At 60.1% G+C, this 17,914-nt stretch overlaps 3 protein-coding genes across 8 annotated transcripts; 2 read left to right on the forward strand and 1 right to left on the reverse strand.

The window, feature by feature from the left end:
• Positions 1-279: 279 nt before the first annotated feature.
• On the forward strand, positions 280-12,125 carry BRPF1 (bromodomain and PHD finger containing 1). 5 transcript variants are annotated; one of them, XM_079317073.1, is made up of 13 exons: positions 280-1,202; positions 2,091-3,050; positions 5,299-5,455; positions 6,530-6,661; positions 6,974-7,120; positions 8,055-8,367; positions 8,851-9,162; positions 9,882-10,169; positions 10,259-10,406; positions 10,939-11,075; positions 11,161-11,279; positions 11,386-11,540; positions 11,630-12,125. In XM_079317073.1, exons 1-13 carry the CDS (start codon positions 607-609, stop codon positions 11,811-11,813), a joined length of 3,648 nt encoding a protein of 1,215 aa, XP_079173199.1. In that variant the 5' UTR covers positions 280-606; the 3' UTR covers positions 11,814-12,125. The 5 variants fall into 5 exon arrangements, with proteins under 5 accessions (XP_079173199.1, XP_079173200.1, XP_079173198.1 ...); XM_079317074.1 differs by having other exon boundaries at positions 282-1,202; positions 8,848-9,162; positions 10,939-11,060; XM_079317072.1 differs by having other exon boundaries at positions 288-1,202; positions 8,848-9,162.
• A 241-nt stretch (positions 12,126-12,366) lies between these two features.
• On the forward strand, positions 12,367-14,196 carry OGG1 (8-oxoguanine DNA glycosylase). Of its 2 annotated transcripts, XM_079317147.1 has the most exons (7): positions 12,367-12,555; positions 12,638-12,909; positions 12,986-13,165; positions 13,251-13,429; positions 13,504-13,645; positions 13,738-13,787; positions 13,860-14,196. In XM_079317147.1, the coding sequence occupies exons 1-7, from the start codon at positions 12,446-12,448 to the stop codon at positions 13,929-13,931; spliced, it is 1,005 nt and encodes a 334-aa protein (XP_079173273.1). In that variant the 5' UTR covers positions 12,367-12,445; the 3' UTR covers positions 13,932-14,196. The 2 variants fall into 2 exon arrangements, with proteins under 2 accessions (XP_079173273.1, XP_079173274.1); XM_079317148.1 differs by lacking the exon at positions 13,738-13,787 and having other exon boundaries at positions 12,368-12,555.
• CAMK1 (calcium/calmodulin dependent protein kinase I) lies at positions 14,140-17,271 on the reverse strand. Its single transcript, XM_079317145.1, is given in 12 exon segments — positions 14,140-14,562; positions 14,640-14,766; positions 14,853-14,940; positions 15,038-15,116; positions 15,226-15,338; positions 15,434-15,509; positions 15,587-15,713; positions 15,809-15,940; positions 15,942-15,948; positions 16,017-16,091; positions 16,317-16,448; positions 17,139-17,271. Coding segments are annotated over 12 exon segments (1,098 nt in total). The 5' UTR covers positions 17,225-17,271; the 3' UTR covers positions 14,140-14,506.
• Between the last annotated feature and the right edge of the window lie 643 nt (positions 17,272-17,914).

Below are 17,914 nucleotides of genomic sequence, written 5' to 3' on the forward strand. Positions count from 1 at the left end.
CGTGTAGCCGGGCCGCGGGAACCGCAGGACCTTGAAAATTGGGGTGACCTGGGGAACCGACGGGTGCGGAGGGACTGGGAGGACCGAAGGGGCGACGGGGACGAGGGGGGCCGGGTTGGGGCGGGGCCGGGCGGCGGCGGCGGGGTCTGTGATTCGAGACGGCAGATTCGCCACTGCCATCGCGGCGCGACCCGGCCCGGCCCCGCCGCTCCCACGTGGCTTCCCCGCCCCGCCGGCGCCGCCGCCGCCGCCTTCCTCGTCCCCTCCGTGCTCGCTGCCGCCGCCGCCGCCGCCCGGTGCTGCTGCTCGGCCGTGCCGTGGCGAAAGTGCGGTTGCTAAGGGCGGCGCGGCGCTTTACCCAGCGGCCGCCCCGCGCCAGGCGCCGCCGCAGCTCCATTGTTGGGGCCGGCCCGGGCCCGCCGCCGCCGCTGCCGCCGCCCATGGAGCCGCCCGCCCGCTGAGCGCGGCTCCGCGCCGGGGAGCGCCGCCGCAGGCAGGGAGCGGGCAGCGGGGAGCCAGGGCAGGGCGGCCGGGGCCCGGGGAGGGGGCGGCGGGGCGGGGGGCCCGGCCCGGCCCGGCCCGGCCTCGGCCCCCCGCGGCCCCGCCATGGGCGTAGATTTCGACGTGAAGACCTTCTGCCACAACCTGCGGGCCACCAAGCCGCCCTACGAGTGCCCGGTGGGCACCTGCCGCAAGATCTACAAGAGCTACAGCGGGATCGAGTACCACCTGTACCACTATGACCACGACAACCCGCCCCTGCCCCAGCACACTCCCCTTCGCAAGCACAAGAAGAAGGGGCGCCAGGCCCGCGCCGCCAACAAGCAGTCGCCCAGCCCCTCCGAGACCTCCCAGTCGCCCGGCCGAGAGGTGATGACCTACGCCCAGGCCCAGCGCATGGTGGAGGTGGACCTGCATGGCCGCGTCCACCGCATCAGCATCTTCGATAATCTCGACGTGGTGTCCGAGGACGAGGATATTCCCGAGGAGGTGCCCGAGAATGGGAGCAATAAGGAGAGCGCGGAGACGCAGAGCGTCCCGCCCAAATCTGGGAAGCACAAGAACAAGGAGAAGCGCAAGGACTCCAACCATCATCACCACAACGCCTCGGCCAGCACTACCCCCAAGCTGCCCGAGGTGGTGTACAGAGAGCTGGAACAGGACACCCCTGATGCCCCGCCTCGTCCCACCTCGTACTACAGGTATTGTCCGTGGCTGGGTACAAGGAAACTCCTAGATTCATGCCCTGGGTTTGGAGGTGGAATTGGCCCCACTGTGTTCAAGTGGCTTGCCCGTGGCTCCTGGAAATGGCCTCTGTCCGCCTCTCCCAGGTCTCACAGAAATAGCTGTTCCATGGCTTCAGGCTTCTGGGACTCTTCCTGGTGTCACATCACAGTTCTGAGGGGTCTGTGCATATACAGAGCTCTCAGTTGCTGCTTAGATTACTGCCAGCAGTTTGATTGCTGCGCTCTTTCCTTGCTGGAAAGAACAGCAGGTAAAATCAAAACAAAACCCAAATGGGTCCTTTTGCCTCTCATTCTGCTCTTTGAAGGTATGCTGGGATATTTTCAGAGCCCTTCAGCACCAAGGTGTACTTGTAGGATCTGTCTGTTTGTGGTCATAATTCTTAATTGTTATCCTGCAGTACTCTGTGAGAGATTTGGTGGATACAGAGGCCCCAGTTAATACCTCTGGCAGGAGATAACAGAGCCCCCTAACCAGAATTAATGAAACATGGCACCTCCGTGCAAGGTTATCGTGTCTTGGTTGTGAGGCTGCTGCCTCCAGAGCGCTGGCACTTGCACTGGCTTGCAGGCCCCCTCCTTGCACTGATGAGTCTCCAAGGCCTGACCTTGTTCCTTAGACCAGTTGTTTTGTCTTCGAGCTGCTGTTGTGCTGCTGTGCTAGTCAGAGTGCAGCAGCATTTCCCGCTTTTGCACATTCCTGCCTTGTCCCTGTTTCTTTATTTTGACTTACGGCTCAGCTGGAGCATTTGAACATTCCCTCAGTCACAAACAAATCCTGAAGTTGGGACTCAGCAGCTCCAGCCATATTAAACATGACCTTACTTTCCCATACTGTCCTTCCAGGTACATTGAGAAGTCGGCAGAGGAGCTGGATGAGGAGGTGGAGTACGACATGGATGAGGAAGATTACATCTGGCTGGACATCATGAACGAGAGGCGGAAGAACGAAGGCGTGAGTCCAATTCCCCAGGAGATCTTTGAGTACCTGATGGACCGGCTAGAGAAGGAATCTTACTTCGAGAGCCACAACAAGGGGGACCCAAACGCCTTGGTGGATGAGGATGCTGTCTGCTGCATCTGCAACGACGGAGAATGTCAGAACAGCAATGTCATCCTCTTCTGTGACATGTGCAACCTGGCTGTGCACCAGGAGTGCTATGGGGTGCCCTACATCCCCGAGGGACAGTGGCTCTGCAGACGGTGCCTGCAGTCACCCTCGCGCGCTGTGGACTGCGCCCTCTGCCCAAACAAGGGGGGGGCCTTCAAGCAGACGGACGATGGGCGCTGGGCACACGTGGTCTGTGCCCTCTGGATCCCAGAGGTGTGCTTTGCCAACACCGTCTTCCTGGAGCCCATCGACAGCATCGAGCACATCCCGCCCGCACGCTGGAAGCTGACCTGTTACATTTGCAAGCAGCGTGGCTCTGGGGCTTGCATCCAGTGTCACAAAGCCAATTGCTACACTGCCTTCCATGTCACCTGCGCCCAGCAGGCCGGGCTGTACATGAAGATGGAGCCCGTCCGGGAGACGGGTGCCAACGGTACCTCCTTCAGCGTGCGCAAAACCGCCTACTGCGACATCCACACGCCACCAGGGTCCGTGCGCAGGCTCCCCGCCCTCTCCCACAGCGAGGGCGAGGAGGAGGATGAGGAGGAAGAGGAGGAGGGGAAGGGCTGGAGTTCTGAGAAAGTCAAAAAAGCAAAGGCCAAGTCTAGGATCAAGATGAAGAAGGCGCGGAAGATCCTGGCGGAGAAACGAGCGGCAGCGCCTGTGGTTTCCGTGCCCTGCATCCCCCCCCACAGGTACGACCTGCTGCCCTTCCTGGACTGGGCAGAAATTTCTCCTTTCCTCCATGCTTTGTGTCCTGCTTTCCATGTGGGCATTATCCTATTCCTCTCGTTAGCTTTTTGCACAGGTGCTTCTCACTTAGTTGCTGCAGAGGGCTGTGGTGGTTTCCTCTGGAGTCCTGCAGAGAGGCAGGGCCATGCACTGCCCCACAAAGGTGTCTGGGCCCTCGGCAGGGCAGGAAATAGCTGCTGTTAATTTAACAGTAGGGAATGAACTTGGCCGGATGCATCAGGAAGCAGCTGGAGGTTCCCAGCACTCCTTTCCTGTTGTGCTGACCTCAGTGACTGCAGGCACTGGAGTAAATGAGGTGGGGAGGAGGAAACTGCTCTCCTTTCTGCCGAGGTCGGTTTTCTCCTGAGGCTGTGTCAGTCAAGAGACAGAAGTGTGAGAGTGATTCAGGCCTGGGAAATGGGCTAATCCTGGAGTTATTTTGGCTCTGCAGCAGAGACTCGGGGGTCGGGATTCCTGAGCAGAGCTCATCCATCCCAGCAGCCACGTAGTCCTTGCTGAGCTTCCTCAGTGCTCTCTGCCAGGCAGAGCAGCAGCTGCTCCTTCTCGGCGCTGCCTGTTGGAGCAGGGCCTGGCAGCCACGGGTGCTAAAAGCTGTCTGCAAGGAGGGGTGGCTGGAGAGCACCAGGGCTCCTGCCTGCCAAGGAACACCGAGGTCCTAATGCTGACTCCCCAGCAAGAGGCCTCCTGAGGGGTTATGTTTCTGTCACATTCCAAATCTGTGGTTCCATGGGAAGGTGCAAACACCCTGTAGTTATAGTTGCAACTGCTTTGTGCCTTGCTCTTGTTAGATTGTTGGGCTGGCGTGCAAATCCCAAAAGAAGAGCATCTAAGAGCCTTGCCAGAATTTGTCAGGGTAGTTTGTAACTCTGGATGTTCTCAGCAGCATGGGAAAGCACATAAGGGCATCTTAGGATGCTTTTGGATCTCACTGTCGCTCTGCAGCAGGTGACACCCAGTTGAAGTGCAGGTTGGGCATGGAAGCATTTGCTTTGGTGGTAGTGAGCCACCAATCCTGAGGTGCTGAGCTCCCCTCCTTCCTGCGGCCAGAGCTGTGCTGAGGCTGTGACTGTAGGACACTGTCAAGACCCTCAGATCCTCATGTCTTGTCTCCTGTGCAGTTGGAAAGGAGCACGTGGAAGCCGTGGGCTATGCTCTCTGGTTAGCATTCTGGGGGAGGCAGGTCTGCCACAAGGCTGCTGGCTTTTTGCCAGGGTCTGTTTGTGTCCCAAACCAACGTTTTTGCTCATTCTTGCTCTCCATAACAAGAGCCTCTTTTCTTATGTGTGGACATGTTGGCAGGCAGTTTGTAGGGTCTTGCTGCTATTGCACTTAGAGTGAAACCCACACTGAGCTAGAAGCTGTTAACCTCTCCCCAGGCCTTCCTGTTGGGATTAATTATTCTTCAGGGGCTGTTGCCAGAATGCCACATGGCTTCCCGTGGGAGCTGTGCTTGGCCAGTGATGGCATATGAGGCTGCTGTCCCCAGTCTCTTCAGCTGAGGCTGATGCAGGTTGGGTCATCCCCTGGGAAGAGCTGTCCCTGGGAGGTGGGGAGATGCTGAGGGTTCATCCCTTTATTTCTCTACTAGCAGGGCATCTCTGTCCAACTCTGCTGAAGGAGGCTGCCCCAGCCCCTCCTACTTGCTGTTGTAGGAAGTAAGCAATCTCTTTTGTAGTGCACTGTTTTGGGTAGCCTTGGATGGGACCTCTGTTGTACTCACACCTCCTGCTCCCTCCTCATACTTTGCCAGGGTTTGAGTTTCTCTAACATTTGGCCAGACCCCCCTGTCACAGCAAGTGGCTCTCGGCTAGGTAAATAATGGTTTTGGGGTAGTAGCACTGTAACAGTCATGGTCTCAGGGACTGTGGGAGCTGTTAAAGGTCCAGCCCCCAGTGTGGCTGTCTTGCACCCCAAGCTGCCCCAGGCTTTCCACAGAAATTGACAGGAAGTAGAAGGGAACAGTGCATTATGGAGAGGCAAGGCTGCACATTTCCTGGCATCCTCTGTTGTGCCTACCCTGTGTGTCTTGGTGTTGCAGAAAGTCCTGCCACAGAAAAGGATGTTCTTTGCCTGAGAAGCTTCTCAGCTGCTCTCGGGTGGCCTTGCTGCTACATGTCCCTAGCCAGGGCTTCTTCTGCAGCAGCCAGGCCTTCTCATTGATGGACTCTGTGCTTCTTCTCCTTTCCTCAGGCTCAGTAAGATTACAAACCGTTTAACCATCCAGAGGAAGAGCCAGTTCATGCAGAGGCTGCATAGCTACTGGACCCTGAAGAGACAGTCCCGCAATGGTGTCCCCCTGCTCCGCCGCCTTCAGACACACTTGCAGTCCCAGAGAAACTGTGACCAGGTAAGGGCTGCTTGCTGGGGGCTGCAGGGAACCCTGGCTGTGTGCGTGCTTCCTGCGCCTGTGGAGCTGTGGGCTCAGAGCCTTTGCTGCATGCGATGCCTACAGGGGCAGAATGGGGGTCAGAAGTGTGAGCTTTCAGATGAGGAATGGGCAGCCCCAGCTGCTTTTGCTGCTTCACTTCTCCTCCGCTCTCAGTGTTCAGAGAATTGCCAGGCAGTGATGCCACTGGCAGCCTGCCACAAGAAGGGAATCCTGCCCTCTCAGGCTGGCAGGCTGAAGGTGGTTCCTTTCTTGTGCCTGCATTTAGCCAGTGGCAATGGCAGACCTGTCAGAAATGGCTCTAGTATGAGGCAGTGTTGAGACAGACGATCAGGGATCTCCAGAAACAGTCTGGAACAAACTAAGGCCTCACTTTCAGTTTCTGATACTGCTCCAGGAGTGCTCCCTCCGGGTGCTGCTTCCAGGCCACAGTCAGCACTTCACAGATGTGAAGTCTGCTGCCAGAGCTGCCAGAGAGGAAGGTTTTTCTTCTGGCTCCCCATCTGAGCTGTAAATCTTTCTGAGTCCTTTGATGACTGGGACTGGGCAGGGGTTTCTCCTGCCTTTGTCTGCTCTTATTATTTGTGCTGGAAAAGAGTTGAGACAGCTTTTGCTCAGTTTTGGCTATGGCTGGGTAAAAGTTTAACGGTTTTGGTGCTCCAGAAATGAAAGCAACCAGAGCTGTGTTTCCTTTTTGACCTGTTGCACTTTGTCGGAGCTGTGAGCAGCAGCACAGACCTCTTGGGCAGCTGCAGGCAGTCAGTCAGTCATGTTAGGAAGAATATTTCCAGAAGTTCAGGATGTGCACCTCCTGACATCCTAAGGGCTTGGTGACCAAGGGGCAGGTATTTAGCTCTCACAAGAGGTGCAACTGAATCACCTGCCTAGGTTACAAGAAAGGAGGTGTGACCTTTGCTGCACCAGTGGGTCATGCATGCTGGTTCTCTTTGCCAGGAAAGAGCCTCAGCACACAGTCAGGAAGGTGGAGATGGGATCACATCTTCTATCAGCTCACAGTCTGTGATGTTCCCACAGAGAGACACTGAGGATAAGAACTGGGCCCTGAAGGAACAGCTGAAGTCATGGCAGCGCCTGCGCCATGACCTCGAGCGTGCGCGCTTGCTGGTGGAGCTGATACGCAAGCGGGAGAAGCTCAAGAGAGAGACGGTAACGATTGCCCCTCCTTGGGGAGCCGCTGGGGTGGGCACAGCAGGGGCTCCTTAGAGTGCTGTAGGTGTGCCAGGGTCCCTCAGCTGTGCTGCGCCCTGCTCCCATCGCTCCGAGCAAAGGTGGCTGCTCTGCAAGGCACAGGTGGGACGCACAGGTGCTGGAGCCAGTGTTACACTCTGCAGTCCCTCCCCTCAGCAAGGAGAGGAGAGGGGTTGCTGTCCTGCAGGGCTGCACTGCCGTTCCCTGGGGACAGTCCCCACTGCCTGGCTGGTGCCAGGGGCTCAGCCCTGCTCTGTTCCTCTGTTTCAGATCAAAGTGCAGCAGGTGGCACTGGAAATGCAGCTGACCCCCTTCCTCATCCTCCTCCGCAAGACGCTTGAGCAGCTGCAGGAGAAAGATACGGGAAACATCTTCAGTGAGCCGGTCCCTCTGTCTGAGGTAACAGAACTCTACGAAGTAAGAACCCCCTCCCCAGATTTCTACTTCACTCAAACTTGTCCCTTGCTCGTGCCAAGGGCTGCCCAGGTTGTGCTCTGGTCCAGAATGTCCTTGAGCAGCCTAGTGCTGGCTCATGCATCCCAGCACCACTCACTCACCTGAGGGTGGTGTGCAGCAATGCCCCTCCTGGGTGAGCCAAATGCAGAACAGCTGAGCTGGGACAGCTGGGGCACAGCACTTGGCTCTTCCTCTGCGTGTGTTACTGGTGACACCCCAGGGTCTGTGAGTACTTGGGGATTCCCACTGGGAAAGGCAAAATGCCAGCCCTTAGTAGCTGGCATGCTCTTACCTGTCCTCTTGTGAAGGCTTCTGCTACATGACTGAGCACAGCACAGAGATGGGTTTGACTCTTAGACGGTCACTGCTGCAGGCAGGGGAGATAATTCCTGAGACTGTCACTGAGTCCCTGCCTGGGAACATGGCGAAAGTCCACATCATCTCTGCAAGGTTCTGGCAGCAGGTCAGCATGGAGGCATCTTAGCTGCATCTCACCTACAGCCAGTGCTGCCACCCGGAAGGCTCTGTTTTACCTTTCTGCTCTCACCATCACCCCTGGGGCTGCACTTCTAGCTCCCTCTCCAGGGAATTACGTGGCATACTGGATCCCAACTGCTTGCAGGCAGGAGTTGAAAACAGGATGCTGGCTTGTGTGCTGGAGCCATAAAAATGCTTTGGAGTGCATATCCGCTCTAACAGGTTGAGCACAGCACATGGGCTTCCTAGTCTGGAGGCGTTGCTGTTCCTCAAGCTGCAAAAGCAGACGGCATTCCCCGATGTGCATTTGGGCAGAGCACAGGGAATGATACCTGATTCCTCTAACAACTGTTTTCTTGGAGCAGGTACTGCTGACTGTGGCTCCAGGGTGCTTAACTCTGGCTCTTTCCTCATGCAGGTCCCAGACTACCTGGATCACATCAAGAAGCCAATGGATTTTCAGACAATGAAACAAAATCTAGAAGCCTATCGCTATCTGAATTTTGACGACTTTGAGGAGGATTTCAACCTGATTATTAACAACTGTTTGAAATACAATGCCAAAGACACGATCTTCTACCGGGCAGCCATCCGTCTGCGGGAGCAGGGAGGTGCCGTGCTCCGGCAGGCTCGCCGGCAGGCAGAGAAGATGGGCATTGACTTTGAGACAGGCATGCACTTCCCCCACTGTGTAACCGTGGAAGAGGCTCAGATCCAAGACATTGAGGATGGTGGGTACTTGCTCCCTGTTCTGGGGTACGAGGGCTACTCAGAGGTAAAGCCTGGGCAGAGTCAAGGTACCCAAGAGTCTGAGCTGCCTCCTCTGGGAGGTTAAGTTAAATGCTGGGCTGTGTCCCTCCCCACTCCCTGGACAGCTGGTGGTTTTTATCCGCCCTGTTAGGTTGGTTCTAGGCAGTGGTTTGTCTGTGTGTCCTTTCTCTCCTGTTGCATCCTTGTTCCAATGTGAACAATGTATTCTCTGTACTGCTGATCAGCCTGCTTTCTGCAGTGGTCCCAACTGGCTGACTTCCCACAGGGCTCCTTCTCTTGGTCTTTGAGGGTAACTTCCCTAAAGGGTTCATAGGTGTTTGGTGCCATGTCAGCCCCTTCTCTATGGCAGGGAACCTGGATTGCCTCATGCTTGTTCAGGTAGAGAAGCTCCAATGAGTTCCCGGTTTCTTTCATCCATCTGCTCCTTTTTGTTTCCCCAGAAGATGTGCGGCTGTTGCTCTCAGAGAATCAGAAGCACCTGCCCTTGGAGGAGCAGCTGAAGATCCTGCTGGAGCGGCTGGACGAGGTCAATGCTGGCAAGCAGAGCATAGGACGGTCCCGCCGGGCCAAGATGATCAAGAAGGAGATCACAGTCCTGCGGCGGAAGCTCGCACACCCACGGGACCTGGGCCGGGACGGGCTGGAGCGGCACGGCTCCTCTGCCAGGGGGGCCCTGCAGTCCCACAACCCCTGCGAGAAGGACCTGCAGACAGACAGTGCTGCAGAGGAGAGCAGCAGCCAGGAAACTGGCAAAGGTAATGCTCCCTCCAGAACTGCCAGTCTGGGGAGCCATGGAGAGCTGCCTCTGGACAGGCCTGCCTGGGGAGAGGCTGCCCTGGCAGGTGCCTCCTGAGGCAGGAGAACTGTGTGGGCAGCTCCTCCATGGGAATGAGGCAGGTGGCCTCTTGTGGGACAGTCCCTTACCCTGCATGCCCCTGCGGGGACTCCTGCTTTCCTGTAGTGCCTCCCTAGAACCGAGTATGATGTCTGTGCCTCCCCAGGCTCCCTCCCAGCATGGTCACTGGATAGTTTAGTGAGCTGTGCCAGCCAGGCAGGGTGGGTTGCATGAAGGAGGCCACGTCCTGTGTCTAGAACAGCCACAGCCTGATGTGTGTTTCCCCCTGGGAAGGGTTGGCCGGTCACTGGAGTTCACAGCTGCAGTCAACACTCACCTGGTGAAATCATCTTGTCAGCTGAGGAAAACAGTCCAGCTGCCAGCTCCCTGGATGGAGATGCTGGGCTGGGCTCTGTGTGGAGCACGGCAAAAGCTCCGGGCAGAGCTACTACGTGTCTCTGGGGGTTTGCCACCTCTGCATCCCAGTCCTGTCCCCTAATCACTGGAGAAGCAGGTTCTTCATGCAGTGAGGGAGGATCTTCTGAGATAATGTTGCCCAGAAATGAAACTGTTTCTTGACACCACTGCCGTGCAGTCCCTGCCATCAGGGCTGCAGCTGACACTTTCTCCCTCTTCCAGGTCTGGGTCCCAATTCTTCTTCTACCCCAGCACATGAAGTTGGCAGGAGGACCTCTGTGCTCTTCTCCAAGAAGAACCCTAAAACTGCAGGCCCTCCAAAACGTCCTGGACGCCCCCCAAAGAATCGAGACAGCCAGATCACTCCTGGGCATGGGAGCAGCCCCATTGGGCCTCCTCAGCTGCCAATAATGGGGTCCTCCCAGCGGCAGAGGAAGCGGGGCCGAAGCCCTCGCCCCAGCTCCAGCTCGGACAGTGACAGTGACAAGTCCACGGAGGATGCTACCATGGGTGGGTGCAGCTGAGCAGCTGTGGCCCCACTGGCAGCATGTGGCAGGCTCTGGTGCAGTGGTAATGCTCTTTGTTGGGGTGTTTTTCAGACCTGCCAGCCAACGGTTTCAGCAGCGGGAACCAGCCCGTGAAGAAGAGCTTCCTGGTGTACCGCAATGACTGCAATCTTCCCCGGAGCAGCTCTGACTCGGAGTCCAGCAGCAGCAGCAGCAGCAGTGCTGCCTCAGACCGCACCAGGTACTGCCTCTGGCCCAGCTCTGCTGACAGTGGTGCTGCCCAGGGTGTCAGTGGGCAGCTCTCAGCCTTGAGTTTCTGGATGAGCACCCCATTTGGTGGTCCCAATCTCATTCATCCTGCAGCACAGCTGCTAATCTCTAGAAGTCTCTGGGGTTTGTGCTTTTTATAATGTAAAACCTAAAGGTGTGAGTGTGCAGCAGAGGGCTAGTAGGAAGCTTGAACTAGGGAATTCCCTACTGGCTGCTCTGTCATTGGCCCTTCCAGCAGCCAGGACCAGCAGGTTCCTGCTTGTGCCTCTGATTTGGATCAGGGCATATCTTCTGGTCCTCCCGTACAGAACTGGGTGAGGGTCTGGCTTGCACCCTGGTAGAAACCCCATCCCACCTTTCTGCTGGTACCCCTGCCTAGTCCTTCCCAAGGCTGGCAGCTGGAGATCACAAGCCCTAGTGACCTACCAGCCTGGGCCTCTGGAAAACAGTTTCTAGAAGCTTAACAAGACTCCTGCTGATGGCTCTGCTCCTTGTCTCCACAGCACAACGCCCTCCAAGCAGGGCAGAGGGAAACCCTCCTTCTCCCGAGTGAACTTCCCAGAGGACAGCAGTGAGGACACATCAGGAACAGAGAATGAGTCCTACTCTGTGGGCACGGGACGAGGTGTGGGGCATGGCAGTAAGTACTGTGGCTGTGCAGCCGTGTGCCTGGCTGGCACCATCACCTGGGGGGACATGGCTGACTCCCCTCTCGTCCCTTACAGTGGTGCGTAAAGGCATGGGGCGTGGCGCAGGTTGGCTGTCTGAGGATGAGGATTCCTCCCTGGATGCCCTGGACCTGGTGTGGGCTAAGTGCCGAGGTTACCCCTCCTACCCGGCATTGGTGAGTACTGCGTGTCCTCAAGGCCTCTGAAATCCATGTCCCCTCCCTGCAGACTGGCTGTTGGGGTTCCTGTTCTCCTCTCAGCCCTCCTCTGCTCTTTTTGCAGATCATTGACCCCAAGATGCCGCGGGAAGGCATGTTCCACCATGGTGTCCCCATCCCCGTGCCTCCCTTGGAGGTGCTGAAGCTGGGGGAGCAGATGACTCAGGAAGCACGCGAGCACCTCTACCTTGTCCTCTTCTTTGACAACAAGCGCACTTGGTAAGGCCAGGGAGCCGAGGGCTTTGTGGGGGGGGGGTCCCCAGAGACGATTGTAACCCTCAAACGAGGTGGCCCCCCGCTCTCTGCAGGCAGTGGTTGCCCCGGACAAAGCTGGTGCCTCTGGGGGTGAACCAGGACCTGGACAAAGAGAAGATGCTGGAGGGCCGCAAGTCCAACATCCGCAAGTCAGTGCAGATCGCCTACCACCGCGCCATGCAGCACCGCAACAAGGTGCAGGGCGAGCAGAGCAGCGACTCCAGCGAGAGCGACTGAGCCGGTGCCGCCGGCCGCTCCCCCGCCGAATCTCAGGGCAAACGGGGCTCGGTGACCCCCACCCCGTGCAGCTGGCCTGCACTCACGGGGGGCCGGGGGAACCGGGAGGGGTGGGGCCGGTCCCCCGTGCCTCCCCCCCACTGTCCCATTCCCGGTGCCCGCTCCCCCCAGCCCGCCGCTCCCCGGGATCTGTTCTGGCCGCCGCTGTGCCCCCGGGCGGCCCCTCGCGCCCCGCACCCCGTGCTGCCCCCCACCCCTGGGCCCAGCCCCTGGCCGGTCCCGCGCTCGGACGTTGTTTGTATTTATTTTGAAGGAAGAAAAAAAAATCTATTGATTCTTAGAAAATAAATCTCCGCTGCGGAGCCGCGGCCGCTGCGGGCGGGGAGGGAGCGGGAGTAGGAGCGGGCATATGCGGCGGCGCCCGCCCGCTTCCGGCCGCCAGCGGAACTGGGGCGGGAGCGGCGGGTGCTCCGCCCACGCGGGCTCCTTTATAGGGGGAGGTGGCGGGACCGGCTCGGAGCAGTGGGAGCGGGAGCACGGGCCGGGGGGCTGTGGGGAGGTGTGGGGCCGGGCGGGGTGTGTGGGGCAGCCCTGACCCCGCGGGCAGGGGCGCGCGCTTGCTCCCGGACCCCATGAAGTTGCGGGACGCCCCGTCCGCCTGCCCGTCCCTGTGGCGCTGCCTGCCTTGCCCGCCGGCCGAGCTGCGCCTGGACCTGGTGCTCTCTTCGGGACAGAGCTTTCGGTGAGCCGGCCCGCAGGTCTCGGGCATCCCCCGGCCCGGCCCGGCGCGTCCGAGCCGGCCCCGACCCCTCCGTGTGCGGCAGGTGGTGGGAGAGCAGCCCGGGGGCCTGGACGGGTGTGCTGGGGGGCCGTGTCTGGACACTGCGGCAGGACGGGGACCGGCTCTGGTACACGGTGTACGGCGAGGAGGAGGAGGAGCGGGATGGGTGCTCCCCCAAAGCAGCGAAGCTGGACGCCGCAGAGACGGACCAGATCCTGCGTGATTACTTCCAGCTGGATGTGGGGCTGTCGGCCCTGTACCGTGCCTGGGGGGCGGCCGACCCCCTGTTCCGCAGGGTGGCGAAGGACTTCCCAGGTGAGGCGACCCCATGGAGCTACCAGGGATGGCCATAGCACCTGCCCGGCGTCTCCTTACCGCATCCTGCCTGCAGGCGTGCGGGTGCTGCGGCAGGACCCCGTCGAGTGCCTCTTCTCCTTCATCTGCACCTCCAACAACCACATTTCCCGCATCACTGCCATGATCGAGCGCCTCTGCCAGGCCTTCGGCCGCCGCCTCTGCTGCCTCGATTCCCGGCCCTTCCATGCCTTCCCATCCCTCTCGGCGCTCACAGGTCCAGCACCACCCCGCTGCTGCCGCTGTCACCTTGCCATGGCCTCGCCGGTGCCCACTCACGTCCCTCTGCTGTGCCCCTGCAGGCGCTGATGCCGAGGCCCGGCTGCGGGCGCTGGGCTTTGGGTACCGGGCCAAGTTTGTCAGCGGGAGTGCACGGGCCATCGCCGAGGGGCTCGGCCCCGAGGGGCTGTGCCAGCTCCGCACCGCGCCCTATGCCGAGGCCAGGAGGGTGCTGTGCGCCCTGCCTGGTGTAGGTGCCAAGGTGGGTGCCAGGACGGGGGTGGGACAGGGAGCAGAAACCAGCACTGGGGGCTCACTGGGTGCTGCTGGTGACAGGTGGCCGATTGTGTCTGCCTGCTGTCCCTGGACAAGGCGGAGGCGGTGCCGGTGGACACCCACGTCTGGCACATCGCACGGCAGCGCTACGGCGTGGCCCTGAGCGGCAAGAGCCTCACCCCCCGGGCCTACCAGGAGATCGGTGAGGACAGGGCTGGATCCTGACGTGGCACTCTCAGGGATGGTGGATAGTGCAAGTGTACCCCCACACTGGCGTTCACCCTCTCTCCACAGGTGACTTCTTCCGGGAGCTGTGGGGCACTCATGCTGGCTGGGCGCAGGCAGTGAGTACCCCCCTTCCTGACACCCTTGTCCCCCACCCCAGCCATGCCCACCCCATTATCTCCCCACTCCAGGTCCTGTTCTGTGCTGATCTCCGCAAGGGCCAGAAGCCAGCCAGCAGCCAGCATCAGGCCTGGGAGACCTGAGGCTGGAACAGCTATGGGGGTGGGCCCTCGAGGGACACTCCAGGAGGAACAGTGACTTGAGTGGGACACTGCCTGCCCTGGATGAAGGGGTGTGGGCAGCTGCCTGTCACCTGCCCACTGTGTGCATGGGGGAAGCTGCTGCCCTGGGCAGTGAAGCTGGGGTGGTCAGGGCTGTGTCCATTTTCCTCAGTGCAGAGCTGAGCCAAGCACCTTTGGCCTCTTGCCTTTATTACAAGCAATAAAATAGAAACATCCATTTGGAAAATTGTCCTTGAACATGCTGGGGTTGGGGGTGTGGGACAGTGCCAGGCCAGGCGTGGAGGGAGGAGGGGGTATGGGAAGGGGCCCAGGACAAAGCCCCAGGCTGGGGGGCTCTGTGGTGTGCTCCTGCCCCGATGCAGAACTCTGCTGTGAGGCTGCAGTGGGGGCAGCTCCACATAACCAGGACAAGCTGAGCAGGGTGCCTCCACACTATCTCCCCTGCTCCTGCACTGCAGAGCCCCCTACCCCACATGGTGCCCATGGGGGGCTGCATTCCCCTGGGCCCACTCGGAGGCAGCTATGTGGGGCCATGCTCAGTCTGGTGGGAGACGCTGAGCTCTGCTGGTGGGTAGGCGCCCACACTCTGAACCTGCAGGGAGGAACAAGCTGAGATCCTGGTGGCAGCCCCAAGGGGTGTGGGATGGGGATAGGGGGTTTGGGGCTCACCATTGCTGGTCCCCCCGACTAATCGTTCACCAGGGCTGGTGGGAGTTGTCTGCCCAGGAATGTCCTGGCTGGTTCCCAGCTGCAGCTTTCTCATGTGTCTCACCACCGCCGTGGCATTGAAAGCTTGCTACTGACCCCACAGTGTCTGTCAGCTGGTATAGGTGCCTGAGGGGCTGCTGCACCCCCTAACACCCACCAGCACCCCACACTCACCTTCCACTTGCTCTTTGCAAAATTTTTCTTGATCTGCTCACTCACTGACTGATGGATGTTCTTGTCCAGGGCTGTGTCCCCAGCAATCCTGGAACAAAACAGAAGTCATCAGGAGCCCTCCTATCCCATGGCTGCTGTGGGGTGAGCTGGAGAGGGGATCAGACAACAAAAGGTCTCCCCATTACCAGGGATGTTGCAGGGCTTGCTCACAGGTGTATCGCTTGCCAGGGTCCTTCTCCATCAGGTGCTGGATAAAGTCCTTGGCTGAGACAGAACATGGCACAGGTCTGAGTGCCTGTGTCCACTATTCCTCTGAGTACTGTGAAGCTGTGCCAGGCTCACAGGCCCCACTGCCCTGGTGGTCCCAGCTCACCTGAGGCCGAGATATCATCCCAGTACGGTGAGTCGAACTCGTACTCAGCCTGCAGGATCTGCTCAAAGAGCTTGGCATCATTCTCATCATAGAAAGGGGGGTAACCACAGAGCCTAGAGAGACAGTGACGGGGGGTGCTGCTGGTCCCAGGCAACCCCAAGGTGCCAGGCCCCCAAGAGGGGAAGGGATTGGGAGGGGGAATACATACAGGATGTAGGCGATGACTCCGATGGACCAGCAATCCACTGCTTTGCTGTAGGGCTTCTGCGCTAGCACCTCAGGGGCTGGGGGGAATGGCAGCTGTGAGGGGGGACCCCAACCTGTGGGGGGATCCCAACCCCACACCATGGTAGGTGCTCACCCACATAGCCAGGGGTGCCACAGGCTGTGGACATGACACTGCCACAGCCCTCAATCTTGGACAGCCCAAAGTCACTGATCATGATCTTGGAGTCCTCATCCATGCTGTAATAGAGCAGGTTCTCGGGCTTCGAGGAGGGAAGAGGGAGGGGTGACGCTGGGGTCTCCTCCCGTCACCACCATGACAATGCTGTGTGTGTGTGTCCCCCCCTCAACTGCTCACCTTCAGGTCACGGTGGACAATACCCATGTCATGCAGGTATTTGACGGCATCCAGGATCTGCCGGATCAGGGCGCTGGCGTCCCGCTCAGTGTAGAAGCCCTTCTCCACAATGCGGTCAAAGAGTTCCCCCCCCCGAGACCCTGCAGGGATGGGCAGCACCCGTCAGCATGGCCCCCCCACCCCTCCGGAGCCCCACAACGTCACTCACAGCTGCATGATGAGGTAGAGGTGGGTGCCACTCTCGTAGATATCATCCAAGGCCACAATATTGGGGTGCTTGATTCTGCGGGGGGGAAGCACAGGGGGGTGGTGAGAGGGCACTGGGCTGCCCCCAGCCCAGCCCCCAGGGGACAGGGAGCAGCCAGGCTCCGCGCCGCAGGTCATCACGCGCTGCTGGCTATTTTGGGCGCTAGCAATAACACAGCAATGAGTGCTGGCAGTGGGGGGCTCTGCCGGGTGTGGGGGGCACGGAGTGAAACCCCCACCCTGGCGCTGGGATGGCCCCTACTTGTGGAGGACGGCAATCTCGTTCTCAATGCTGGTCTCTTTTCCCTCCAGCGCCTTCTTGGCAATGCACTTGATGGCCACGAGCTTCCGCGTCGTCTTCTCCTCCGCCAGGACCACCTCGGAGAAGGCGCCCCTGGGGGGGAAGAGGGATGAGCAGGACACGGGGGCCACCAGCCGGAGCTGCCGATGCCGCCATGCCGTGATCGTCATGGCGACAGGCAGAAAGTCCAGCTATTTATAGGAGAAAAGCAAGCAGGAGCGGCCCGCTGGGATGGCCGGGCGTGGATTCTGCCAGCGATAGGATGCCTGGCACCCTCCGCCCTCCTGGTGTGGCTGCACCGTCCCCATATCAGGCAGGGTGAGGCTGTGGTGTTTCCAAGGTCGAGCTGTGCTGGGGCTGAGCCCCATGTGGGTTGCAGTAGCCCTCTGCTGTGCCATCCTGTAGCACCCAGGGCCACCCAGGAGCCAGCCAGATCTGTTGGCAGTGCCCAGGTGGGGAAGAGACAGGAGTGACAGACTGTTTGTGCTGTGCTGGGCCCTAAATCTTGACGTAACTAACCTGCTAATCCAGCCTAAGAGCCTTATGGTGCCATGGGCACTGCCAGGAACCCATCTGCCAGCCAGGGGACAACCCTCAGGTACCCTCAGCCCAGCACAGGGAACCAGCCAGCGCCAGAGGGAGGTGGCACCTGTGCCTCAACCAAGTCCCACCTTGGGCCAGGGTTTGAGCTGGTTCCACATGGCAGGTTGGGCAAAGCCTGAGGGCCCAGACCCATCACTACAGGTGGGCTGTCACTGGTTGTCACCCCAGTCTGAAACTCACGTGCCCAGGACATCTCGGAAATCATAGATCCGCTGAATATCCTCGATCCTCTTCTTCCAGCTGGGCCCATCCTGCCCCAGCGGCATGGTGCCCTGCGGGGCCACCCACTCCCACCTGTGACACGAGTGGGGACAGGCTGTCAGCCTGCTGGGATGGCATGGGGACACGGGGGTGACAGGGTGCTACGGGGAGGTGGTTGTCACCGTGGGGTGATGGGAACAAGCTGTGTCGACGCAGGAGTTTTGGCGCAGATTGCTCCAGTGGGGAACCATGCTGGGACACCCCCGACGCCCGCCCATGGGGCGGGTGCGGGGCGGGCAGGCAGCAGGAGGGCTCCAGACACACGCGTGGGTGCGGGGGGGGTCCCCACCGCCATTCCCCGCGCCCGCCAGCTGGCACAGCCGCGCCGGGCGGGACGCGCGTGGGAGCGGAGCTGCGCGGCGCGGGAGATGCGCGGCTCCGCCGCCGCTACTGGGTGTCACGCGTGGGCACGACCTCCGCGCGCGGGCGCGCCGCCCCCGCCCCGGCCCGCCCTTACCGACAGCCCCGGCCCCGGGCCCCGCGGCGGAGCAGCGGCGACTCCTCCCGGCGCGGCGCCGCCGGACAGCGCTGACGTCACGGTGAGGGCGGGAAGCGCGCGGCCGCTGCCAATGGGAGGGGGCGGGAAAGGGGGGACACGCGTGACCGCGGGCGCGCGTGGACACGCGGGAGAGGCGCGGGGAGGGGAACGAGCGCGGCGCGGCATCACCCACACCCCCCCGCCGGCATCTGTTGTA

This window comes from Erithacus rubecula, assembly GCF_903797595.1.
Source record: "Erithacus rubecula genome assembly, chromosome: 13".
Classification (NCBI taxonomy): domain Eukaryota; kingdom Metazoa; phylum Chordata; class Aves; order Passeriformes; family Muscicapidae; genus Erithacus; species Erithacus rubecula.

Excerpts from the sequence above, each read along its gene's own strand:
- OGG1 (XM_079317147.1), top strand. The coding sequence starts at position 12,446 with ATGAAGTTGCGGGACGCCCCGTCCGCCTGCCCGTCCCTGTGGCGCTGC. Across the intron at positions 13,646-13,737 it reads CCGGGCCTACCAGGAGATCG|GTGACTTCTTCCGGGAGCTG; the intron begins GTGAGGACAGGG and ends CTCTCTCCACAG. Across the intron at positions 13,788-13,859 it reads ATGCTGGCTGGGCGCAGGCA|GTCCTGTTCTGTGCTGATCT; the intron begins GTGAGTACCCCC and ends TCCCCACTCCAG.
- BRPF1 (XM_079317072.1), top strand. The coding sequence starts at position 607 with ATGGGCGTAGATTTCGACGTGAAGACCTTCTGCCACAACCTGCGGGCC. Across the intron at positions 7,121-8,054 it reads AGGTAACAGAACTCTACGAA|GTCCCAGACTACCTGGATCA; the intron begins GTAAGAACCCCC and ends TTCCTCATGCAG. Across the intron at positions 11,541-11,629 it reads TTTGACAACAAGCGCACTTG|GCAGTGGTTGCCCCGGACAA; the intron begins GTAAGGCCAGGG and ends CGCTCTCTGCAG.